We start from the raw sequence: 26,916 nt of genomic DNA, 5'->3' as shown, positions 1-26,916 counted from the left end.
GACTGTGTCTGGGTACCTTTCAGCTGACAGGCACGTTACCCTAAGGGAATAAGGCAGAAACCCCAAAGGCCCGATAGATAAACAAAACCAAATGTATCCGGTCTGTCCTGCACAAGGACCCATCCCATCAAGTGCTGCGTGGGAACCCAAAGCCTTGGGAATGTCTGGATTCAGTAACTACACTTCCCTTGCCTAGTCAAAGAAAGCAAGGCACATGTAAACATTAAGATGTTCAGTTCCTCATAACGACAAAGGACTGGAGAATGACCCGCTCAGAGCCGAGTGCTGTAAACTGCTCTAACACGGTCACTGTAAACCTGCTCAAGCTCTGTCCGACTGACAGAAAAATACAGAATAATGACATGGAACAACGAACATGAGATTGCATGCGGTACTCACGTGCATGGAAGCCTCTCCACAGCATTTACTTCCACGTGCTGCTTTCTGGGTGGTTTAAAAGTATCTGTTCAGGGCCCGGTGAGGTGGCCTAGCAGCTAAAGTCCTCACCTTGAATGAGCCAGAATCCCATATGGGCACCGGTTCTGATCCCGGCAGCCCCACTTCCCATCCAGCTCCCTGCTTGTGGCCTGGGAAAGCAGTGGAGGATGGCCCAAAGCCTTGGGACCCTGCACCCGTGTGGGAGACCTGGAGGAAGTTCCTGGCTCCTGGCTTCAAATTGGCTCAACGTCAGCGGTTGAGGCTGCTTGGGGAGTGAACCATTGGACGGAAGGCCTTCCTCTGTCTCTCCTCCTCTCTGTATAACTGCCTTTCCAATAAAAATAAATAAATCTTTAAAAAAAAGTGTCTGTTCAGTGTCATTCATTTTAACAGTAATTACCTTCCTTGATGCTATAGTTTCCCAAAGCTATTCAATAAACAAGAGAAATGTGACAGTTTTTTTTTTTTTTTTTTAAGCAGGGGCTCTTCTTTTCAAACAGGCTCCTCAAAGGCAGTGAACTTAGTCCTCTGGGTGGATGCCAGCTTAGTGGGCGCGCACACTAGAGCTGCAGCAAGGCAGCAGTACTGCACTGCAGCAGACAGGCTGGCGGGCTGACCCGCTGTACCCACAGCCTGCCCCCTCCTACCCTCAGCTCCATCAGTCAGAACCGCCCAGAATCCAATTAGCAGTCCTGAAAGTGCTTTGTGCCAGGGTTTCTTCTTGACTGCAAGCTGGGTAACTCCAGGCTGCTGCTAATAAAGGAACTGAAGCTTGTTCATCGCTTGGCTCCAGGCGCTACCCTTAATAAACTAGCTGGGACTCCAGACTCCATCAATCCAGGCAGCCTGTGTGGCCACTGCAGAAAGGCATGGGCAGGAGCGCCCGCAGCCACAGGGCACTGGGGGCTATGGGGACCTGGGCTGGGCAGGAGCGCCCACAGCCACAGGGCACTGGGGGCTATGGGTGATCTGGGCTGGACAGGAGCGCCCGCAGCCACAGGGCACTGGGGGCTGTGGGGACCTGGGCTGGGCAGGGGCGCCCGCAGCCACAGGGCACTGGGGGCTATGGGGACCTGGGCTGGGCAGGAGCGCCCGCAGCCACAGGGCACTGGGGGCTATGGGGACCTGGGCTGGGCAGGAGCGCCCGCAGCCACAGGGCACTGGGGGCTATGGGTGATCTGGGCTGGACAGGAGCGCCCGCAGCCACAGGGCACTGGGGGCTGTTGGGACCTGGGCTGGACAGGAGCGCCCGCAGCCACAGGGCACTGGGGGCTGTGGGGACCTGGGTTTGGGCAGGAGCGCCCGCAGCCAGAGGGCACTGGGGGAATGGGGGACCTGGGCTGGGAAAGAGTGCCTGCAGCCAGAGGGCAGTGGGGGCACTGGGGACCTGGGCTATGATGGCAGCAAACCTGGGCAGAGGCTGCCCCACAGTAGGCACCGCTCCCAGTGTGCCACACACAGTCACTTAAATGACCACCTGGTTCAAGCCAGCGAGTCCAAGCCACTGGGCACACATGGCTGCATGCTTCTCGGCTTTTAAACAACGCATGAGGCTTTGGAAACACGGCCAAGTTGTTTCAGATTCTCAAGAACGACAAATAGCCATGCACCGTGTGCTCACTGCAAAAGGGCCCCCCGTGCGTTCCTCCCTTACGGAGATGTGGAGGCAGAGGTGAGGCAGAACCGCAGGGACGGGGGTTGGGGCGATGCTACCCGCGAGGAAACATCGGGTTTGGGGGTTGGAGAGAGGAGGAACTACAAAAAAAAATCACGGCTAGGCTGCCCAACTGCTGTTGGCTGGTAGGTGGTAAAGCCAATAACCCACGGGGAAATTCTACTTTCCGTCAAACTGTTCCGTGTGGAGGACGGCGGAAGGGGGGCAGATCCGCTGGGTCCTCCAACAGGGACCTGTTGGCCACCGGCTGCGAGGCCAAGAGGAAAACCACCACAAAGAAAACCTCGCTTCTATTTTCCAGGAGAAGAAAAAAAAAATAATAAAGAAATGAGCTCCCGTTTTTGTCTCCACCGCTCAACCTGCCTGAGAACACGTGGTGCCCCCTGGAAGAAGCGCAAGGTGCCTGAGCAGCGGGGACCCTCGCCCGTCCCTCCCGGGCCTCCGGGGTCAGCGCCGGCCACCGGAGCGAAGCCCCGAGCGACGGCGGTCAGGGCCCCAGCGCCGCGACCGGCCCGGCTTCCCTCCCTCACACTGGACGCGGACGCCGCCGGAGGGACAATCGCCCCGAGGGGCTGCGCCCGGCCGCCCCTCCCCGAGGGGGACCACCCTGCCCGGCCGGCCCCGAAGCCGGCAGGTGCCCGGCGAGGCGGGACGCGGATCGGCGCGGGCGCTCACCCGCCGGCGAAGAGGTGAAGCAGCGTGTTCTCCTTCTGCTGAGCGTCCATCGCCATGGCCGCGCCGCTCCGCTGCCGGGCGCCGCGGGCGCGTGAGGTTGCCGAGAGGGAGCGAGGCCGCCGGGTCCGCCCGCCGCGCCGCCTCAGGCTGCCGCCGGCCGAGCCGCCATGCGCGCGCGGGCCCCCCGAAGCCCGGCTCCGCCCGCCCGCGGCCTCCGCCGCGTCGCCGCCGCGCCTCAGCGGCCTCTGCGGCCCGAGCCCCGCGGCGTGCGAGAAGCCGGCGCGCGGCCGTCACGTGGCGGGGGCCGGGCCGTGACGCGAGCGGCGGCGCCGAGGGGGCGGGGCGCGGCGGGGGTGTGTGCCTACGTCTCGCGCGCTCATTGGCTGACTGGCGGATGTGGGCGGGGATTCGCTCAGTCCGGGGCGGGGCCCGCCCGCGGTGGGCGCCAGGCCGGGGGGGGGAGGGGCTTGGCCCAGGCCGGTGCGTGGACCGAGTTGAGAACAGGCTGCGGCTGCCTGGTGTCCGCTCCAGGGCGGCGAAATCAGGCTTGGCAAAGGCTAATGAGGCCTTAGGTAAGATTCACTTTAGGACAGTTGTGTGTGCAAGGAGGTATGCGACCCATCCTAATCAGCTATGTAAACATCATCAAAAACAAAGTAATAATAAAAAAAGAGTTCATCCCACTCAGCTTAGAGGAGCAACACGGTGTAAGCCTTCAGGGCGCCAATGACGTCGTTTTGTGTGTATTTTGATTTTTCTGTGCGTAGTGACACGTAGGGCATGTATTTTGCAATATGCTTTTGCCTTCAAAATTACTAAAATTTTCTGTTTAATATTGTTGATGTAGTTGAGGGACGTCACTGATTAGGGTGGGGCGAGAAGGGTGGGTGGGACAGATGTTTTTTTTGCTTTTTTTTTCTCTTGTATCTGCAGGGGACAGGTGGAAGAGGGCCGCTCCTTGCTGTCAAACCACCTCATCTGCCCACGAGGTCGGGGTGTCTGCTGACCGCGCCTCAGAAACCCCTGTGGGGGGTGAGGATTCTGCAGGTGAAGGCTGTGTCATGATCAGCTCCTGGTGACACAGGTCTCCATGTTAAGGTAACTGGGTAGATACTAGCTTATATGTGCGTGTGAGAGGGAACGAAGAAAAATGGGGATTTATTTTTTTTTAAGAAAAGAAGATCTTTTGTGTGGTTGAATGAGAGAAGAAATGTGAAAACAAGCCTGACCTGTAGTTACATTTCTTTTTTTTTTTTTAATAGTCTTACATAATTGATTAGGGCAAAAAGAGTCAAACGCTACAGGAAAGTGGGTAAGACAGTTGTTTCCACACTCACTAATATCATCATTTTCCCCCCTGTATCTGGGGTCAGGGGAGAAACAAAGGCAAAAGCCCCACCCAGCCTCCCACCCATCCCAGGTCCCTGGTGTGGGGTATGTTTCGAGGGTCTTGTTGATAGTTCAGCGGGTCTGAATTGCTGCCAATCTCACTGTTCCAATCATGATGAAATCTCTTCAGAGTCCACTGGCTGACATAGTCTGTTCATGGTTGGGGTTCTGAGATCAGCAGTTCAGTTGGAGGGATCCCCAAAGAAACTTCATCTGAGGTGATCCCAGACCTGATTCTTGTGTGTGCTTGCCAGTACATGGTCTGGCACAGTCCATCGCCCCCAAGCAGCTTATGCACGTGCTGGTAGTTGCACTTGCTGTGTCAGTTCTGTTTCCAGCCCTGACTTCCACACGAACCGATGGATGTGGCAGTCAAGTCTGGTTCTGCCCCCTTCATACTCGGTCCTCACACAAACCAGTGGGAGCTGCAGCCTAGTTGGGGTGACTCGCCATAACCCCCACCAGACCTGCCCCGTACCCTGGTTTCCATGCTTGCCAGTATGTATCGCAGACTTGTTCAGTCTGTCCCACATCCCATTTAGCTCTCTTACATGTCTAATTGGCACTGAAGCCTAGTTCAACCCAACCAACCTACTATCCAGCCCACACACATACTGGCAGGTGCCTTTCTGTCTAGCCAACTCTGTCCCTGTCCTGGTTTTTGTGCTCTCCAGTGGGAGTGGTAACCCATGAGGGAGGTGCCCACTATTTCCCTACTAGGCCGCTCCAGGTGGTTCTGCCATTTAACTTGACAGATTTAGCCCCCAGTGCCAGCCCCTGTCAGCTGATGCTGCGGCAGAGTCCAACCAACCCTCACCCACTCTAATTTTTGCTTGCACCAGTCAGAATAGTCAGCCGAGCCTGGCTTTTCCCCAGTCTAGCTCACCTGAGGCCCACAGGTGTTGTAGCCGTGTCTGGTCTGGTCTGCCCCCATCCCAACTCATGCTGTCCAGTGGGAGTGGTTGTCCAGCAGGGGAGCCCACATTCCCCTGCCAGCTTTCCCCTTCCCCCCCCCCCCCCACGGTTCTCATTTGTGCTGTTGGGCACACTGACCACGTCTGGTATGGCTCACCTCACCTTGACATTCCTTAATGTGCACTACTGGTATGTATTGGGACCAAACCTGGCCTGACCCACACTCTATGCTGGTACTCGGATTTGCCAGTGGTTGATGTGAACGGGTTCAGTCTGGTCTGCCTCTGACCTATACCAAATGTATGATGGTGGGAAGCTTTCCATGGCCTTGTCTTGGTTGCTCTCTATTGTGGTTCTTGTGTTCATCTGCAGGATTTGTGTCCTGCCAGAGGAGTTGCCCAGGCTCCTCAGAACCTCTCCCTATGCCAGATCTTGCGCATACTGGTGGGTCCGTGGGCCAGCCCTACTTAGTCCACTTCCTGTCCTAGCAGGAATGGTGACCTTTCCTTGCTGGCCTTCAGTCCACTCCGATTCTTACTATTGGATGTTTCATCCCAGCCAAGGCTTGTCCATACCCAGACACTGCTCACATGTGGCTCAGTAGGGGCAGAGACCTAGTCTAGTCCAACTTGTATCTACCCAGGTTCTCCAGAGCACCAGATGGTGCCGGCGTCTAGCCCGGTTAGGTGTACCCAGCCCTAGTTCACACTTGTGCCCAGGAAGATTGCAGCCATATCCAGACCAGAACGCAGTTCCCCCACCAGCCTCTGCACCCTCCTGTGGGAACCCCAACTCAGCAAGGGTGTACTCTCACAGCTCCCCAACCGAGCCTATTCCCAGCCCTAGATTACACGCATGCCAATGGTTGCTCTGACCCAGTTGACTTAGCCCCTCCCCTGTCTCAGCCTTTGCCTTTGATGCTGTGGCCTAGTATCCTTGGCTCATATAGACCAGTCAGTGTAAGAGCCTAGTTTGGCATGAACTGTGCTCCATCCTGATTTCTGTTCTTCCTTATGAGTTGAGTGAAGTTTGCTTGGCCCTGCCCAGTTCACCCCCTTCCAGTTGCAGCACAGCCCACCCCACATCTGTTTTAGGATGCACATTCAGATGCTGCTGCCTTGATCTGCCAAGACTTTTGTGGGTTCCTTACCCGTAAGTGATGGCCGGTTCCATGGTCACACCTAGCTTAGCCAATCACCACCCCAGCTTGTGAGCTAACCAGCGGGACATATATTTCCACAGGGTTGGGCGCACATTTCCTCCACAGAATCTACCCCTGGACCTAGTTCTTTCACATTCTGGTTGGTCTCTTGACCCTGCCGAGTATGACCAGTCCACTGTTCCACCACTCAGTCAGGTACTGGGACCTAGCCCTGCCAGACAGGCCCCCATCCATATCTTTCATGTGGACTGGTGTGTGGCAGTCAGTGATGCTCTAGCCTAATAGCCCATCTCAGGATTCCCATGTGGGCTGGTGAATCAGTCTGGCCCAAATAGATCTTATGGATTCTCCCCTCCAAACCACCAGGTCTCAGTCCCCTCACTTGCCAGAAAGTTCCATAATCCCATTGCTGGGAATCACCCAAAATTCATCTCTCACCTACACTCACACTGGCCTTATCCATGGGTGTCCCTAGGCAGCAATTACATATCCTAAAAACCCCAGAGCTTACTGCCAGGCGACCAACAGGCAGAGCCTGGCACTACTTGGTGTGCTAGCCGCCCAAAGCCTAGAACTTGGTTACTTCGTGGCGGCAATGACTTTGGCCTGAGTCCCCAGCATTGGGTCCAGCCTGGCTGGGGCACCCCTAACAGCTGCCACACTGCAGGGAGCTTCTTTTGCCCCAACCCCATGGCTGAACCCGACCTGTAGTCACATTTCCAAAGTATTGCTTTTGTTAGGTGGGTCTTCTTAGGTGTTTCTCAACTCTTCCCACCCCCTACCCAGGGTGGCTCAGAGGAACCTTCCCTGTCAGGCACTAAGGGGGCTGTTAGGTGAAGTTGTAGGGGGAATTTCAGAAACTCCACATCCAGAAAACCCTCCAGCCAACAATATCCCAGAAGAGGCGTGGGGTGGGAGAGAGGCCTCCTCCGTGAGCACAGACTGGATGCTGTCAGTTCTTTGCCAAGATAGGATGCCTGCTAGTCTGTCCCGTGTACTCTGCATTGAACTTGGCTGCCAAGTTTAATGCTACTTCCACATTCTTCTTTGACCTCCTTCTCGGTCTCCCACAGGGCTGGCAGGAGCCAAGCACTTGGGCCATCCTCTGATGCTTTCCCAAGTGCTTTAACTTGGAACTGGATTGAATGTGGAGCACCCGGGTCTCGAACTGGTACTCACATGGGATGTCAGTATTGGAGGTAGTGGGTCAGCTGGCTGTACCACAGCGCTGGGCCCAAAGTGCATCTGATTGCTTTCTTGTGCAAAGACAATGCCCTAACAGCGATCTCTGGTAACATCCAGACCCAGTCCCTGGGTCACTGTCAAACCTGGCAGGGTGTCGTCTTACCTCCAGGACTCTCCCAAATGCCAGCAGAGTCCTCGCTGGACTTGTGGCCTGGTCTGTCACATGACTCCCTGAATTTCCCGCCTGGGCATCTCCAGTTACTTTCCTATTTATTTACAATGTCTTCACTTGCTTGTTCTGCTGTCCTCCCCACCCTGGAATGTGGGTTTCTGCTGTGTATGGCTGTTCTTCTTCTCACCTGTCACCTGGCAGTGCCCAAGGAGCTGTTGAGTGAGTGTCCTGAGCTGAACTCTCCCCTCCTCCAAACCTGCTGGGCTTCTGGTACTTCCTGTCCTGGTGGTGACACGAGGCACTGTGCCAGGAACTTGCCTGTTAACTTGGCCTCTCTCGGCAGTACGTTATTCAGCTGGCACTTCTAGCTTTCCAAGTTTTCCTGAATCTACCCCCTTTCTCTGAATTTCCTGCAACAATTGATTTTCATGTCTTTTACCTTCTATATGGCAAAAATCTGCCTGCTCTGGCAGGCCATGGCTTAACCCCTTCGGTCTGAACTCCAGAGGCACCACAGCAACACAGGCCTGCCATGAGTGTTCTAGCTAGCAGTAGCACTTTTGCCACACCAAGCTGTGGTTGACTTTTATGCAATCATAAAGAAGCTTAAGCAGGATGAAAATTGTGTGCAAACAAGGAGCCAGCGAGCCAATCGGTATTTGATTGCTCAGGCTCTTAAGAACCACTCTGTGGTGCAGCCATCCAAATTGTAAACAAAGTGGCTGCCCGGCCAGCAGAGCCAGTAACGTGGACACGGCGAAGGTCTGGGGATGAGGCACCGACAGGAGACCAGTGATGGTGGAAGTCTCTCCGAAGCCTCCCTTTATTACTTCTTATATACTCTTTCCCCCAAGCCCTTTAACCCAACGATAGGATGCCAGTGAGTCTGATTAGACCAGGTGCTTTTAGCCACTAGCCCAGTTCCTGTTACTGCTCAGCTTAACGAACGCAATCAACTCCTTAGCCCACAACAAGTGGCTGGCGCTGTGGTGTGGTATAGCAAGGGAAGTCTCCACCTGCAGTTCCAGCATCCCATGCAGACATCAGCGCCTGTCCCGGCTGTTCCTTTTCCAACCCAGCTCTTTACTAATGGCCGAGGGAGGCAGTAGAGGATGGCTGAAGAGCTTGGGTGCCTGCACCCACATAGGAGACCACCAGGAAAGCTCCTGGATCCTGGCTTTGGAGCGACCCAGCTCTGGCCACTAAAGCCGTTTGGAGAGTGAACCAGAAATGATTGAAGACCTCTCTCTGTAGCTCTGCCTTTCAAATAGAAATAAATACATTTTCAAAACAGTAAAGATAGTGACGGCTTGCTGTTAAAGCCCTTACTCCCAGGCCTTGGAAGGAGACCTCACTACAGATAGGACAGACTTGATCTTGGCTGCCCTCTCAGGCGGGGACCAGGCACTTGCTCTCTCTGTGTCTTATATATATTTATTCGTTCGGGAGGCAAAGTGACAGAGAGAGGGAAGAGGGAGCTCTTCCATCTGCTGGTTCATGCCCCATATGCCCACAGTGGCCAGGTGTGGGCCAGCTGAAGCCAGGAGCTTGGACCGCCATGTAGGCCTCCCACAGTGGTGTCAGGGGCTCAGGCACTTGAGTCAGGGTCTGCTACTCCCCGGGAGTATTCAACAGGAAACTCGATCAGAAGCAGAGCAGCCAAGGCTTGAACCAGCATTCTTGGGTGGGATACAGGCAGCCCCAGCAGCTGCCGATCTGACTACCCCCAACACTCCCACCCTGACCCACGCAGCACTCCTTGCCTCTTGCCCTGTGGTGCTGACCACAGGGATGCCGCCTTCGTTTCTCCAAGGCCTTTCCCGTGTATCATCTCAGGGGCCAAGCACCATACTTCACAGCTGTGTCATTTCTCTTCCCTCTTTATGGATAAGCAGGCTAGATTGGCCCAAGGTCACATGACTGCATGCAGCTGGGCAGCGATCCTTTGGCATGCTCTTCCCTCTGCCTGCCCACACTCCCAAGCACTACCCAGGGCAGTGGAGCCCTTCTCCCGTTCCCCACCCCCCAGCATGGGGGCTGGGCTCATGGCTACTGCACACGGATAGGGAGCTGCACCTTTGCTCCCTGCTGACTGTGTGGGAGGAAGTGAGGGCTGGGGCTATGTTTGTTTTCAGACAGCATTTCTAACAAATGGACACATTTAACAATATGTAGAAATGCACGCATCCCTTGGCCCAGCTGGAGGAAGCTCATTTTTCCAGTTCATTCCTTCACTCATTCACTCATTCAGCACACACTGATGCAGTGTTTATTCGGTTCATGGTGGTGTTCTAGGCTGTGGGGTTACAGCAGAGATTCAAAAAGGTAAAAGCCCTCAATAAAAAAAGTAGCCATGAAGTATAGTCATGAAGAAAAAGAATACAGGGCTTGGCGTGATAGTGTAGCAGTTAAAGTCCTCGCCTTGAACCCACCAGGATCCCATATGGGCACCAGTTCTAATCCCAGCAGCCCCGCTTCCCATCCAGCTCCCTGCTTGTGGCCTGGGAAAGCAGCAAAAAATGGCCCAAGTCCTTGAGTTCCTGCCACCCTGGTGGGAGAAGAGTGGGAAGAAGCTGCTGGTGTCAGCTCAACTCAGCGCTGGTCATCGTGGCCATCTTCAGAGTAAACCAATTTTGTTCTGTCTGTCTCCTTCTCTCTCTCTGTAACTACTTAAAAAAAGAAAAAAAAAAAGAAAAAGAAAATGTCCCACATCCTGATTAGGGATGGACTGAAGTGAGGATGGAAGTCCCTAGAAGTCACACTTACAGTGGCATTTGGAGGTGAGGAAGCCTGCGGGGTTATACAGAGAGACCGCTGCAGGTGCCCTGCGATCCGGCCTGACGGGGGGAGTGAGGAAAGAGGCTTGTCCGAGCTTCCTGGAAGCAGTCGCGTTTGGAGGGGCCCTGGCCTGCCGCTGACCCGAGGCGGGCTTCTTCCGGCTGTGTCCTCTGACCGCTCCACTCCTGGTGTTTTCAAAGGCGCTGGCCATCGTAGCAGCGCCCTCCTACACCCTGGGAGGGGGGCGTTTCTTTGGCAGGGAACTGTAAGGAATGTTCCAGTGGGTCACAGGGGCAGGGCTGGTTCTCTTCCCAGAGGCCAGGCAGCATGGGCCCAGGGGCGTGGGGGTGGGTGGTGTGGGGCAAAGGACATGTGTCTAGGGAGTCCCTGGGCTTGCTCTGTTTCTCCTTGCAGGCTCAGTCCTCTCCGGTGTCCTGGCTGGCATCCTCCCAAGGCCTTGCAGGCCAAGCCTTCCTGTTCAGCAAAGGCCAGGGCTGTTCAGGCTCCAGCCAGACAGCCTTCCTCTGTGTCCACCAGCCTGGAACCTGCTGTTGCAAACTTCTGGGAGCTCTTTGTTCCTGCCCGCACGTTTCCTCCATTGTTTCTGAGAAGGAAGGTTCAGCCTGTGCGTCCGACATGTTTTGAATCGTGTGTGGTCTGTGGTGGGCGCTCGTATGAATGCCTTGACAGCTAGAGTTGGACTGGCTACAGGGTGGTACTGCTGGCAGGGGTAAGCCTTTTTCCTTTTAGAGGGGACAGATTGGGCCAGAGAGAAAGAGCGCTTCCACCTGCTGGGTTGCCCCTGTAGTGCTGTCAACAGCTAGGAGCAAAATGATAAGGCTGAAAATGTAATTCATTTCTCCCACATGGATTGCCTGGGCCGTCATCACTGGCCTCCCAGGGTCTGTAGCCAGCAGGAAATGAGTCAGGAGCTGGGGAGGGGATGGGACCAGGCATGTCAGAGCTTTGGCCACATGCCTGTCCTGTCCCAACTTCCGAGAGGCGGCAGTGTCCAGGGCTCTGCTGCCCAGCTGCTGTGTCCCTTCACCTTTCCATTCCTTGGTTTTCCAGCAATGCGACAAGGACAGTTACAACAAGCTGCATACTTAGGAGCTGGCTCTGTGATTATGTCCGGGGTTACTGTGGCAAGGGACAGAGGACAGAGGGCGTGCCTGCCTTCTAGCTGCTGTGTCTCGGACAGTCGCTGGGACGAGCCACAAGTGGGTCAGAGCCCAGCCAGGGTCGGCTCTGAGCACCCATGCATCTTACCGCTCCTCTCCCCGACACTGATTTGCAGTCATTAAAAAGCACCCGGGCTCTTACTTCAAACACAGCTATGAAGCACCTGCTGTATGCCAGCCTCACTTGGAGCAAAGGATGCTGTAAAAACAGCCTCTTATCCAGCCTCCTGGGTGTGTCCCAAGTTGGAGTGGCTTTGCAAATTTTAGATGCTCATGCACATTCCATGGAACAAATGACACAAACATGCCACCAAATACAAGACAGTTTTGAGTTGTCCTGCTGAAAGCAGCCTCATGGTCACGTGAGGTCAGAACTTGGCACCAAGGGAGGCTGCCAGGTCAGCTGCTGCTGCCAGGGGAGTCAGCCTTCCACATTGGGGCTTTGAGGATTGGGCTTTCTGGGTAAAGGGCTGTGGGCTTGTGTCCCGTCCTGCCCTCCCTGGCTCCAAGCCAGACCAGTTCCTTTGTCCAAGGCCAGACATGGCGGGACAGTCCCCATGCGGGACACAGTGCACTACGTCTCATTTGAGCCACCCGCCTCCCCCAGCAATGTCCTCTTAGCATTCCCATTTCACAGACAAGACAACTGAGCTCTGGAGAGTTTCGGTGACTATGCAAGTTGCTATTGGACCGGCCACCCCCGTGTGCAGAACCAGGAGTGCATACCTCTGAGTGTGGGTGGAGATTAAGTTCACACACTGCTTTTTTGGTTGTCAGATGGTCTCATTTTTTCTATTTGTTTTTAGGGCCTGACATGATAGCTCAATTGGCTGATTCTCCCATTGTAAGTACCTAGATCCCATATGGGCATCGGTTTGCATCCTGGCTGCTCTACTTCCCGTCCAACTTCCTGCTAACAGCCTGGGAAAGCAGCAGAGGATGACTCAAGTCCTTGGGACGCTGCACCCATGTGGGAGACCCAGAGGAGGTTCTTGGCTCCTGGTTTCAGGTCAATTCAGCTTGGCTCAGCTTTGGCTGTTGTGGCCATTTGGGAAGTGAGTGAACTAGCAGATGGAAGATCTTTTTCTCTGTCTCATCTCTCTACAGTCTGCCTTTCCTATAAAAATAAATAATAAATAAATCTTTAAATTTTTTTTTAATTTAAAAAATTTGTTTATTTGAAAGGCAGAGTTACAGAGAGAGGGAGAGAGAGAGAGAGATCTTCACCGCTGAGTCACTCCTTAAATGGCTGCAGTAGTCGGGGCTGGGTCAGGCCCTAGCCAGGAGCCAGGTGCTTCTTCTGGGTTTTCCATGTGGGTAGTTGGGACCCAAGCATTCGGGCCATCCTCTGCTACCTCACCAATCACATTACAAGGGAGCTGGATATGAAGTGGAGCAGCCAGAATTTGAACCAGCTTCTATGTTGGGATGCTAGCATTGCAAGACAGTGGGTTCATACATGATGACAACGCTGTCCCATCCTTTTAAAAAATAGTTTCTCTAATTTTTTATTCACATTAGAAATATTTATTTGAAAAAGTTACAGAAAGAGAGAGAGAGGTCATTCATCTGCTGGTTTACTCCTTAAATGACTGTCGCAGCCAGGCCAGGGCCAGGCTGAAGCCCACAGCTTCATCTGCATCTCCCGTGGGGTGGCAGAGACCCAAGCACTTCTGCGTTATGTTTCCTAGGCCACTAGCAGGGAGCCCAATTGGAAGTGGAGCAGCTGGGACTTGAACCATCAGCCATATAGGACGTTTGCATCTCACATAGTGGCTTTATTTACCGTGCCACAATGTCAGCCCCGGACAACCCTTCATTGAAACATTCCTGTCCATCCTTCTTACTAAGCAGGGCATCCTGCTGCACCGCTCTTGATGTCATCTATGATGCCATGGGATGGCAGCCACAGGTAGTCCATCCCTAGGATCTCAGTGTTGGCTCCTGAGACTTCTCTGGCATCTGCTGGGTGGTGCTCAGCACCTCACCGGAAGTGCTGTGTCTGCCCAGTTTGCTGTCCCTCTGTTTCCTTCTGTCCTGGAAGGACTCTATCAGGGTGGAGGTGGAAGGGCCCATGGTGGCCCTGGGCCTGTCCATTCTGATTGATCAGCTTCACTGAGCCTTGTACACTTCCGGTCACCGGTTGCTTTGGCGATCCAAAAGGCCCATCTGGGAGGTTAGGACGACCTTGTTGCCAGTGCACCCCAGGTATGCAGCTGTGATCTTGCCAGGATTCAACCATGGACAGCCCGGTGAAGGCACCCAGTGTCGGATGAACCTGGATTGGGGATGGCTGGAGAGAGTGGCATCTCGGCCAACCCCAAAAGGAAAATTAAAAGCTATTTTGCTTTTTTTTCCCTCAATCTTGCTTATTTATTTGAGAGACGGAGAGAGAGAGACACACACAGAGAATTCACTCCTCCAAAGCTCTCAACAGTCTGAGCAAGACGGAAGCCAGGAACAGGAACTTGAGCCAGGTCTCCTACCTGAGTGGCAGGACCCTGACTGCTTGGGCCATTTCTGCTGCCCGCCTGGGTTCTGCAGCAGCCGAAAGCTGAGCCAGGAGCCAGAGTCCACAGTGAAGCCAGGCACTCCCAGTTGGGATGTGATGACCTCATCTGGGAATCAGGCATGGAGCCCAAAGTTGGCCTGTAGGCCTTGTAGGCTGCTGTCAGAATCAGGCAGAACTCTGGGCTCAACACCCTGAGCTGGATTGGCACCTGGGCACCCAGCAGGGGGTGAAGCCATGGCCAGGCAGGGGCACCTGGGCCACCCCACACAGGCAAGTGTCAGTATTATGCTTTCCATGCCTTGGCCCAGGGATGGTCAGAGCCTCCTGAGTAGGGGACTGGGGACCTCTGCCCCCTCCACAGGAGATGGTGCTCTGGGTTCTGGCATACAGAGCGTGACCCTAAACCAGGGAGAGGTGTGCTCCCCAAGCCTGGTGCCCGGAGCTGTGCTGCTCTGGACACTAAAAGGTGTGGGGTCAGGTGCGTGGACTGTGACTGCTGCACCCCACGGGAAGAAGTGGCAATGTCTGGATTCACAGCAGCGTGTAACTGTGGGAGGGTGAAGGAGAATGGGAAAGGAAAATAGGACAGACCCCTGCTGGCTCATTCATTCACGCATGCAGCAAATACTGATCTGCCACCTCCCAGATCATAAACCTCCCCCTGCACTCTGCTGACAAAGCAGCGCAAAGAGGCAGGGTCAGCTTAGCTTGAACGTCAGGGGCAGAAAGTCTGGGCACGCATTGGCATAAACCCTCTCACGTGGTCCCAGGAAAGTGCTCTGGCATCAAACCAGTCTGGCTCAACTCCTCCCTGCCTAAGATGTTGCTGCAACCACTAAATGAGCCGCTGGCAGGCAAGCTCAGAGCGAAGATGTCCAGAAATGTTAACTAGGCCCATCCCTTTCGCAGGCCTGTCCCTTTCCCTGTGTCTGGTGCAGGGCAGGGGATGGGGTGGCATCCTGATTCTGCCCTACTTAGAGTGCGGGTGATGCCAAGTCTGCAACTGGAGCCAGCTCCCCCGGGAGGCCAGAGAATGGGACACCTTTGCCAGGCCTAACAGATTCTTCAAACTTGGGGCCTCCCACAGGGCGCCCTCATTCTGTCCATGGAGAAGGTGCCTCATCCAAGCCCGAAGCTACCCTTCCTTGCAGGCAATGATGCATGTTCCCAGGTGACAGCAGGAGTTGGAGCCTCCTGCATTCTCTGCGTGAGCCACTAGCTCCCAGGTCGGTCCCGTGTCCTCTGTGTACTGGCAGCCGTGACAGCTTGCAGGAGGCCAGGGAGCTGTGACTTTCCAGAACACCGCAAAGGTGTCAGGTGCAACGGGGCTCTCCCCTACTCTACCTTGCCATGGCCAAATCCAAAACAGTCCTTGGTGTGGATGCCAGCGCAGGCTGAAAGGGCGGAACCCCAGGACCCGGGGTAGCGTGGATACCCCATGTTCGTCAGCCCTGGATCTGGGACAAGCGCCTTAGCTCTGGGTCCCTTGCACCAGCTCTGCCCTTTGAAATCGTAAGCAGTGCAGGCTGGGCCCTAAGAGTTCTGTGAGGTCTTGGATTAGTCACATGGGAGAGACTGAGCAAGCTGTGCCCCTGGTCAGCCTGGGCTGCACTTGGGGCTGAGACTGTATGGTGGCTCCGCCCATGGCCAAGGCCATCGAAGCTTGCGACACCTGAGCGCTAGGCTGTGTGTTCCACCCCACTGGCAGGCTGTGTGACCTTGAGCAAGTCACCTAGTGTCTCTGGTCTGATCCTCCTCTTCTATTAGAGTGCTCCACATACTCACTCCACCTTGCGGGTCTCCCTGGTCCACGCCTGCCCTATGCAATTCCTGCTTTGTCTCCGGGCCCCACTAAGCTGCGTCTCTCTGCAGACAGGGAGGCGACACTCAGCATCAGTGCTTGGGGATGCTGGGGGATTGACTGCAGGTTGTTTTACAGAGGCTTGCACAGGTTGCATCTTGCTGAGTCACACAGTTGATTAAGGCGTGGGGTTAAGACAAGGCCTCAGACTTTTTTTTTTAAGGATTATTAACTTGAAAGACAGAGTTAGAAGAGAGATTCACAGAGATACTCCTTTTTTGTTTTTAAATATTTATTCTATTTTTAATTAAAAGAGCTACAAAGAGAAGTGACAGAGAGGTCTTCCATTCACCAGTTCACTCTCCAAATGGCCTCAGTGACTGAAGCTGAGTCAATCAAAAGCCAGGAACCAGGGGCCTTCTCTGGATCTCCAACATGGGTGTAGGGGCCAAGGTCTTGAGCCATCCTCTGCTGCCTTCCCAGGCCATAAGCAGGGAGCTGGACCAATATGGAGCAAACAGGACATGAATCAGCACCCATATAGAAAGCTTTTGCTGCGGGTGGAGGCTTAGCCATGACACTGTCCTCCCCTCCCCCCCAAACTTTTTTTTAAGATTTGTTTTATTTTTGAGAGAGATCTTACATTAGCTGACTCACTTCCCAAATGACCACAATGGCTAGGTTGAAATCAAGAACCTGGAACTCCTTCTAGTTTTCCCATGTGAATGGCAAGGGCCCAAACATTTGGGCCATCTTCCACTGTTTTCCCAGGCTGCTTTCCACCAACAGGGAAGTGGATCAGAAGTGGAGCAGCTGGGTCTCAAACCAGCATCCCTAAGTAACGTAAGCATCAGCGACACTGTCAGCCCTGGAGCTGAGTCCTACCGTTCTCAATGCCCTGCTGTTTCTGAGCTGCCATGGGCCGCCAGGAAAGGATGTGTGCTGAGCGGCTTACAGAGCGACAGAGTGCCAGAAAACTTGGTGCACCCCGAAATGGCCATGGCTTCACATAGCCGTGCTTTCTTTCCAGGTCCCAAGACTTTATGAACCACCTGTTTGCCATAGACAAGTTGGATTTGTGTTTCTATGACAAAATCCCCAGGCGGGTTCCTAATGAGGAAGTTGCTTAGCTTGGTCCCAGAGGGCCTGGGGCCTGCTGCCTTTGCTGGCTCAGTTCCCCTGAGGGCCCTCTTGGCTGTGACACACCTTGGCACATGGTGATGGTGGGAGTGTATGCTGGACAGTGACCACTGTGCATACAGGCAGTAAGGCCGAGAGACTGCCACGGTCCCTTCCCAGGGTTGACCCGAGGAGCATCCCCCGCACCCCACCTCTTAAAACTTTCATCAACTGCATACTGAGGTCCATGCTGCCAACATACAAGTCCATGGAGGACAAACCACATGCAAATCTCAGCCCAGCCCCATGACTGCAGTTTCGCCCTCTCCCTCAACGTGTTCATTGACCACACCCAGATGGGTATCAGATGGGCAGCTGGGACTTCCTGTCAACAAACTGTATCTGTTGGTTTCCCATCTCTCCATCTGCCCCCATAACTGCTGTCCTTCCAGGCTGGCCCTTCTTCCCAAGTGCACGGTCGCCATTAGAAGGAGCTTGCCACAGTCTTGGCTTGCTGGGCCTAGATCAGCGCTAGGAGCTTAGTGGTATCATGAACTTGAATCACAAAGGTCTAATCTGAATTCTTTGTCAGTGTCTGGGCACCAGGAACTCAGGTGATTGCACAAGACAGTCCCTCCCACCTCCAAGGGTTCCAATTTCATCAGTGGAGACCAAGCACAAGTGAGCGAGATGACCACGCCAGGCACCATCACCTTGTGTCCAATGCCTTGGCTGGAGAAGCAGGTGGTGCAGGGCAGTGAGTCACTTGATGAGGGTGGCGAGGGAAGGCTCGTCTGCAGAAGTGACCAAGCAAGGAGCTGGACTTGTAGGACACTGAGAGACTAACTGCAGTGGGTGAAGTTGCTGCCTGTGATGCTGGGCCCGGTACAGGAGTGCTGGGACCACTTCTGCTCCAGCTTCCTGGGAAGGCACCAGACGGTAACTCAAGTACTTGGGTCCCTGCCACACACGTGGGAGACCTGGGTGGAGTCTCTGGTTCCTGGATTTGGCTTGACCCAGTGCCCACTTAATTGTCATGGTCCTTTGGAGAGTGAATCAATGGATGGAAGGATTTGATCTCTCTGGCTCTCCCTGTCTGTCACACTGTCTTTCAAAAAAAAAAAAAAAAGTCAATCTCAAGGCCTGGCACAGTAGCCTAGTAGTTAAAGTCCTTGCCTTGCACACGCTGGAATCCCATATGGGCACTGGTTCTAATCCCAGCAGCCCTATTTTCCATCCAGCTCCCTGTTTGTGGCCTGGGAAGCAGTAGAGATTGGCCCAAAGCCTTGGGATCCTGCACCTGCTTGGGAGACCTGGAGAAAGCTCCTGGCTCCTGGCTCCAAATTGGCTCAGCTCTGGCTGTTGTGGACATTTGTGGAGCAACTCATTGGATGGAAGATCTTCTCTGTCTCTCCTTCTTTCTGTGTCTAACTTTCCAATAAAAATAAAATAAATCTTTTTTAAAAACCTATCTTACGGGCCTGGTGCGGTGGCGCAAGTGGTTTAGGTCCTCACCTTGCACGCCCGGGATCCCATATGGGCGCCAGTTCTAATCCCGGCAGCCCCGCTTCCCTTCCAGCTCCCTGCCCATGGCCCGGGAAAGCAGTCGAGGACAGCCCAAAGCCTTGGGACCCTGCACCCACGTGGGAGACCTGGAAGAGGCTCCTGGCTTCGGATTGGCATAGTATTGACCGTTGCGCTCACTTGGGGAGTGAATCATCGGATGGAAGATCTTCCTCTCTGTCTTTCCTCTCTGTATATCCGCCTTTCCAATAAAAAAAAATAACAATAAAAATAAATCTTTAAAAAAAAAAAAACCTATCTTAGGGCCTGGCACGATGGTGTAGTGGTTAAAGTCCTCGCCTTGAATGCGCTAGGAGCCCATATAGGCTCTGGTTCTAATCCCAGCAGCCCTGCTTCCCATCCAGCTCCCTGCTGTGGCCTGGGAAAGCAGTCAAGGATGGCCCAAAGCCTTGGAATCCTGCACCTGCATGGGAGACCCAGAGGAGTTCCTGGCTCCTGGCTTTGGATTGGCTCAGCTCCAGCTGTTGCGCTGACTTGGGGAGTGAATCATGGGACTGAAGATCTTTGTCTCTGCCTCTCCTTCTCTCTGTCTATCCACCTTTCCAATAAAAATAGATAAACCTTTAAAAAACCAAACCTGTCTTAGACAAAATAACACAGAGGAAGGTGTCAGGGATGTCAAGTGGTCTGCAGGCACAGTCATGCTTTGGCTGCCACGAGAGTCAGTTTTACTGGGCCTAGTAGGGAAACTGTGGGCACTCTTCTGCTAGGCTGCGGTTCCTGCTAGTATGCATGAGAGCCGGGGCTGGGGGGTGCCAGTCTAGTTAAGGCAGCAGCACCCATCAACATACGTGTGCACTAGTCCATGAGGTGGTGTGGGCTGAGCTAGGCTGCAATACACATAGGTGTATATGAGGGCCTGATTAAGATGCAGTATGGACTGGACTAGTCTGCTGTACATATTGGCACAGGAAGGAACTGAGGCCAGGGTGGGCTTGGTAGGGGTCATTGCGGGTCATTGGGGGTCACCCCAACTAGGTTGCAGTTCCTGCTGGTGGATGTAAGGGCCAGGTCTGTAGCAGATTGGGTTGGGCTGGGCCACAGCACCTGTTGGTTTGAGGGGAACATGGGGCTGGAGACATAACTGACCAGGCAACTACATTCACCAGTGTGTGCATAGGCTGGTGACGACTTGAACTGGACCCTGAACTGGCTGGCACCTATCCGAGTCGGGTCTGGGGCCACCCCAGGTGAAGTTTCTTAGGGTGCTCCCCAACTAGACTACTGAACTCAAAACTCCAGCCACAGGGAAAATGGTAGGATTTGTGGTGCAGCCTTGGAATGCATGTGTTGGGACTGCTGGTGCCAGTGAATGGCACGTCCAGGTGTATAAGTGGGAATGTGATGGCCAGCTCATTTGTGCCTGCAGAGGATGCCAAGTGCCGTGTCAAAAGATGGAGAACAGAACGGGTTAGACAACTGTCCTGGCCAAGATTTGGCAACAAGTGTCGGTGATTGGCTGTACTGGGATAGACTGTCAGCCAATGGCCCTTGGAAGGATTTTCTCAACCTTGTAGCAATGAAACCAACAGCATCTCGGAACTGTGAAAACTACTCAAGCAGTGCCCTTGGAACATTCTTTTCCATATCAGGTTTTCTGAGATAACATCAAGTGGACAGCCCCCATCCCCGGTACTTATATAGTTTGGCAACTGGGAACAGCCAAATTAGAAGCATTTGTCTTACTGACGTCGCCTGTGCCTCGACCTCCCCACCCTATTCCGTGGTCCTCCTGTACCTGTATTCTTGTCAACTGTGTAAAAAACATTTTTAAAAAATAATAAAACAAAAAACCTATGAGAGAGTTCATCTAGTGTGTCCACTGGACTGGGCTAAGGGCTGCCCAGAGAGCAGGCAAAGCATCAGGTTCAGGTGCTTCCGGAAGAGCTCTGCCCTTGACCCTGCAGCCTGAATAATGCAGGTGCAGTCTTCCCTTCATCTTCTCCAGCTCAGACACCAAGGCCCCTGGCTGCTGGGCTTCAGGACATGACCTGAGGCTTGCATTCCAGCTTTCCCAGGTCTCCAGCTGGCTGACCTGGGGACCTTGGGCCAACCCCACGCTGTGAATCTGCGTCTGGGTCCTGCCACCTTTACCTGGCGAGAACCTGACACTGGCAGCCCTGCAGCTCCTGCTCCCGGGAACTTGGCTGAGCTGAAGTCCAGGTCGCCTCTATTGCTGGAAGACATGTTCTCATCTGAGGTGCGTGTAAGCAAAGCTGAGTCACTTCCCTTTTTGTGTGGGATTGTGACACAGCACACATGCTACGAATTGCTCCTCAGTTAGCCACCGACACGTGGTGTTGGGTGTGTTTCTGCAGAACAGTGCCCCCACACCCATGGCCAGGATGCCTCAGCCACCCACCCCCAAATGCTGGCCCCAGCCCCACCCTGTGCACGACAATTTCTGATTCCTCCTCCACAGCCCTGGCCACCGCTGTTCTCCTTTCTGCCCCTAGAAGTGTGCCTGCCTCCGTAGCCCCTATGGGTAGACACAGATGGCAAGCATTCGTAGATTCTGCCGACCACCCGTGAAAAACACTGGGTGAGTACAAACAAGCCTTTATTAAACAAAGGAAAATTCACTCCTAGGATCTTCCCAAGCACCACGGAGAGGCAAGAGGGGACAGACGGGACCACAGACAGAATCGCAGGCAAGGAAATAGAGCAAGGTGAGCTGCAAGAACAAAAGCTTTATACCCCTTTTGACATAGGTACTGGCTCTGGTCTTACCTGGGCCCTACTATGGTAAGGAATGTTGGCCCTCATCCATCATCTATTAGCCATGAGAGGTGCCACATTCCTGGGTGAAGTCAGAGCGAGTGCCTGCCTAGGGGTCTGCTCCACCCGTTCCCATAGCAACCATCAAGCATCTGCTTATGTCGGACTTCCCTGAGTGAGGCTTTGTCCTGTTCATCCATGTTCTTGCATGGGTGAGAGTCTCCTTCCTTTTAAGGTGGAATGGTATTGCACTGTGTGTTAGTTATTTAAAAAGGGTTAGAGTTCTAGTTCTAATTCATACGATATTACTGTATTTTACGCACAGCTAATTCCCTCAACCTGGTTCTTTACCGTAAGCTGAAAACACCAGACGCAACGATGTATCTTAGGAGGTTTATTCCAGCGGGGCAGGAAAAGGGGAAAGGGAAGGTGGGGAAGGGAGGCCAGAAGGAGAGAGAGGGAGAAGAGAATGAGCAAAGAACAGAGCCGCACCTGGGGGCCTTTTTGTCTGCCAGGTGTGGGAACAAGGATTGGGAGGGATTGAGGTCAAGGCCCCAGGGGATTGGTGCCTGCAGGTGAATGCCTGGGGATGATTGGTGAGTGGGCGGGGTCGGGGAAGGGGCTGGAAGATTGGGGGCGGGATTCTCAGGTGGAATGCCAGGTTACATCTGATTGGTGGATGGCTGGACTGGCGCGAATTCGTGAGCTGTGAGGAAGAAGGAATGGCACCGGGTCCAGGGTGGGATATTGGAATAACTCCTCACACTGTGGCTATAGCACATTTTAAAAAAAGATTTATTTATTTATTTTAATTTGAAAGGGAGAGTTAAAGAATAAGGTTAACTCCCCCAAAAAGCCACAATGACTGCAGCTGGACTGATTCACAGTCAGGACCCCGGAGCTTCGTTCTGGTCTCCCACGTGAGTACAGGGTCCCCAAGAGTTGAGTCATCCTCTGTTGCCTTCCCAGGCCGTTAGCAGGGAGCAGAGTAGGAAGTGGAGCAGCCGGCTGAGTCTGTCTGGGAGGGGGTCCCAGGAGGCCCAGGGAGGCAGGGAAGTTCAGACATGGTAAAGGGTGGGGTTCTGGGGCTCAACTTGGCTGGGAATCCTGCTGTGGAGGGGTGAGGGGGCCATGTGTTTATCCTCCGATTCCGAGTCCGTGGCTCAGGGTCCTGCCTGTGTTCTTGGAGACTGCATGTTCCGTGAGCCAGAGATGCGTTCACCAAGGCTGTGGGGAGACCCCATGGCCGGCACGGCAGGAGTCCAGCCATGACTTCCAGGGCTGGCTGGGGAGACATGGGGTGGGGTGGGGGCAGGTTTCTGACGACACGTGATGGGGAAGTTTATCAGCCCTAGGCGGTGCAGCAGGAACCCCACAGCCTCAGCCCTGGTTTGCAGGGTTGGTGTGATGCTGAGAAGCCCAGATGAGCGCAGGCTCAAGTTTAATATTTCAAAGCACAGTCTATCCCCGGTAGTATTTGCAGGCTCTTTCGCCACACCGTGCCCCTGCCGGCCTTGTCACTGGTGCACATGCTGTGCCTGCTGGGGTAGATTTACTCCCAACGTCAGCTGCCCACGCGGCCCTCCCTGGCACCCTCCCCAGGCCTTGCTGATCTCTCTCTGCCTCCTTGTGCCCTGGGTGTACCGGGGAGGGTGTCTGTTTACCAGTGTCTTTGCTGCCCGGCCCCAGCAGGACAGTAAATTCGGAGCGAGTGGCAAAGGGCATTGTAGCAGCCCAGACCTTCTTGCTTCCTTGGTGCAGAGCCTCGCAGCAGCAAAGTCAATGAACTTGATTCCCAGAACCTGTGCTCTTGAGCCTGGCAGGCTTTTGTTGAGTCAACACTGTCTGTGAATTTGACACTGGGTCTTCCCTTCAGAGTGTGGCTGACTGTGAAGTCTGGTTGGTTTGTTGAAGTGGAAGTGCAAGTTTATTTCCTGTTCTCTGGAGTTGCAAATGCACCTCTCAGTTTAGGGGGGACCTACTTGGGACCTGCTTCCTCCTCTGGGAGTCTGGCTTGTCCTGGCTGCTCCCTCGGTTCCTAGGACGGCCCGGGGCTGTTTTTCCCTCCAGCCCGGCACCTCCACACTGAGTGGAGGGTGGGGACGAGAGGGTGGTCCCCCAGTCATCTCAGACAAGCCTGGGGTTGGCAGCACCTCTTAGGGATGAGCCAGTCTCTCTGCCGAGAAGCCGAACTGGCATCCACGCTGGCTGTTAAGGGCACACAGGGATTTGGCCCCCATCTGTGTCCTCCTGGGCACCTGTGAGTCACAGGTCACATGGCTGTCCTCAGATCTTCAGAAACGTCTTGTTCCTGGGTAGCAGAGTGGGACCCAAGTCGCGGATCCTGCGTGAAGAAGGGTGGCTGGGAACAGAGCTGTAGCAGGTGCATGTGTCCCTTCCAGCCTCAGCGAGGAGAGGGGGAGTGTCCACCTCTTAGAGCTGATCCCACATCTGGGGTGCACTGGGGTGCAAGCAGTGAAACAAACAAAGCTGCTCAGTCGGCCTCAGGGCTGATTTAATTAAACGACTGGATTAAAAAGATACGTACGTATTTGAAAATCAGTAACGCAAAGAGGGAGACGACAGAGAGAGATCGGCCCATCACTGATCCACTGCCCAAATGATCACAACAGTGTGGACTGAACCAGACTGAAGCCAGGAACCAGGAACTTCACCCTGCTCTCCTACATGGTTGACAGAGGGCACAAGCACTTAGGCTGTCTTCTACTGCTTTTCCCAGCCTATCAGTGGGGAGCTGTATTGGAAGAGGAGCAGCCAAGACTCGAACCGGGGCCCCTACGGGATACAGGCAGGGATTTAACTCACTATGCCATGATACTTGATACTGTCCCCCTGAGTTCTGGATTTTAAAAAAATTATTTAAAAAATCTGAAACTGCAACCTACAGGCCTGTTTTGGTGTCACTGCTGGGATGGTTTTTATATTTTCAAGTAGCAGAGGAAAAAGAAGGTAAAAGAAGAATATTTCATGACTTGTAGAAAGTTTAGAAATTCAGGGGTTGGCATGGTGGCATAGAAGGCTGATCCTCTGCCCTGTGGCACCCATATCCCCTCTGGGTGCCTGTTCATGTCTCGGTTGCTCCAATATTTATTCACTGCACATCTGCCAAGAGGGTGCACTGAAAAATGAACATAAGAACAGGTTGCTTGGCTGCCGGTGGAGGCGCCATGCTCTCATTCCCCAGATCCCAACCTCACCAGAGCCAAGACCTGAGAGGGGACGTGGCGGTCACAGCCCGCTGGAACCCCAGGCACTTCTGGACCATTGCTGCACATGGCAGGCTCTGACACCAGGAAGTGACAGTCACCAGGCTGGCTCAGCTGGGACACATGCACACCTCATGGAAACGTCACTGCCTGATCCTCAGAGCTGGAGACGCTGGGTCACCTGGCTGGCCTGCTAGCCACTCCCCCAGTTTTGCAGGTTGTGGGGGCTTATTCTCTGGAAACTTATGTCTTAGGGTCCCGGGGGCTGGAGGCCTGAGGGGACTGGTTTCTGGTGAAAGCCATCTGGGCTCGCAGGTGGCTGTCTTCTCCGGAGACTGCATGTGGCTGGGACTGGGCGTGGACAGCAGTCCTACTAATTAAGGTCCCGCCCATATAGCCTCGTTCCCCCTTCTTGTTGGGGACCCACCTGGCACCAGTGATGGGAGGGTCTTTCCTTCCCAGCCTGGTACTCCCCAACCCCTCAGTCCCAGTGACCCCTTGTGCATTTTGCTTTTGCTTTTCAGCAAACTTCTCCATTTCAGGATCATGTTGGATTTACACAAAGGTTGCAAAGACAATTGGCAGGTGCTATTGTCTAATTCTGTCAGTTTTCCATTGTTTACACCTGACCATGGCTGTTTGTTACATCCAGGGACCCAGTGTCTCCTCAGTTAGTGCTTTGGACACATCTCCATAGGCTGTGCCTGCTGGGGTCCATGCAGTAGGTGTGGATGACACGAAGTGTGAAGAGAACAGCTCTCCTGCTTGGCAGGGCCCGGGGAGCTTCCAGCTGTTTGGCAGGGCCCGGCAAATTTCTCTCTGACCTCCTTGACGCAGTCTCACCCCCTGTTTGCATGGACACTCAAGCACCCCACTAAGAATTCCATAATCTATTGAGGCATTGTTTGCCCCTGTGAGATGGCTTTTGCAACCGATGTGAGCTTGAGAGTTAATGTTGCTGATGTCTTGGTGAGTGGGCCTTTGACAATTTACACACAGGAGGACAATTAAGCCCATGCCATTTCTGGACACCTTATTGTGTGCTAACCATTGCCTCAGAATCTGGCCCAGATGTGTAGCACACCTTCTGGGAAAGGGCCTGATAAATATCCTAAATATTAATGCAAGTGAGGGGAGTGAGAGCTGAAACTGCTATGGCAATAAGTATAGTCATTGTTATCTCAAAGGCTAGCCTGTCTTTGTAATTTTTTTGGAGCATAGGAAATGTAACTGTTTTAGCCTCTTTTATAATTTTTAGCTAAAGGAATTAAGGATGCTTTTACTAAGGAAATATGCTTTTAATTATTGTTTTATTGTTTATGGGGTTGTAGAGCCTATAGTTGTAGGGGAATTTAATATTTAAAACTTTTGCCTTGGATTTTACTTTTTTTCCCTTGTAACCTATTTTCCCATTGGGAAAATTGTAGAAATAGAAATGTGGTAGGAATGTACTACTGATTAGCAGGTAATCGCATGTGCCTTGGCCTTGGAGTCCTGGCTGTCGCTCCAAGGCTACTGTTGAAGAATGAATAATGGCTTGCTTTGGAGAATATGAGTACAGTATTTTGCAGAATTAGCTTTAGGGGCACCTGCTTAGCCCTGAAGTGCAGACGGAGTGACCAAATGTCTGTACATGCCCCCTTAGTCTTGAAGTAAAAATAGAACAATTAGTTGTTTGTGTAGAAGCTTACAATGTGTCTGAGTAAATAAAAAGGACAGTTTCTTCTTGAGCTGTGGCAAGAGGGCACCAAGTGACAATGTCCGTGTCTTTCTTTATCGCTGACTCCACGCACCCTTCCCGAGCTCCGGACTTAGCTGGAGCCAGACTCTGGCATGTGCCGAAGGTCTTTTTTTCTGCCCAGGACGTCGGAAAGCATCCACTGGCTGTCATCTTGGACTCCTCCCGGCTGGGGCTTCTCGTGTTTGGAGGAAGGCTGGTGGGCTTCTGTTGGGTGTCCCTTATGGGGATCCCGTGATACTCATGGCAGAAAGACTTTGAGGTGTAGTGCCCTTCCTGCCCAGCACATCGAGGGCATCTACGGCAGGGTGGCTTATCACCAAAGATGCTCACCTCTGTCGCCTGGCCTAACAGTTCCTCTTGTCCTCTGTTCTCCTTTGCACACTGCCGATGCAGCCCACACGCCTGGGGCAGGGAGACAAGCTTCCTCCTAGAAGTGTCCCTGTGTGTGCAAATGCTCAGGACTCCCTTGGGAAGGTACATGTATACACACTCAATCCTGCCTGTCAGTGTGGACCCACGGAGGTGGATTCTGTGCCTCTGGTTGCTGCCTGCCATTACACTGCTTATCTTGTCGCTCACCTTGGTCCGTGTGAGGCCCATGGAAGTGTGCGCAGCTGGTCAGGCATCTCTTTGTCATGGTCCAT

General features: G+C 53.7%; 1 protein-coding gene across 1 annotated transcript in view; it reads right to left on the bottom strand.

The window, feature by feature from the left end:
* SLC25A33 (solute carrier family 25 member 33) overlaps positions 1–2,924 on the bottom strand; it is a 30,069-nt gene extending 27,145 nt beyond the window's left edge. Inside the window, exon 1 of the mRNA XM_040987867.1 lies at positions 2,789–2,924. Within this exon, the coding sequence (XP_040843801.1) occupies positions 2,789–2,844 (56 nt within the window). The 5' untranslated portion in view covers positions 2,845–2,924. The remainder of the gene's footprint in view (positions 1–2,788) is intronic.
* Positions 2,925–26,916: the final 23,992 nt, after the last annotated feature.

The sequence above is a fragment of the Ochotona curzoniae genome, unplaced genomic scaffold, assembly GCF_017591425.1.
Source record: "Ochotona curzoniae isolate NIBS_2020 unplaced genomic scaffold, NIBS_Ocur_1.0 contig_4792, whole genome shotgun sequence".
NCBI classification, from domain to species: Eukaryota; Metazoa; Chordata; class Mammalia; order Lagomorpha; family Ochotonidae; genus Ochotona; species Ochotona curzoniae.
The sequence above is the reverse complement of the archived record's forward strand: the minus strand, read 5'-3'. Positions and strand labels throughout refer to the sequence as shown.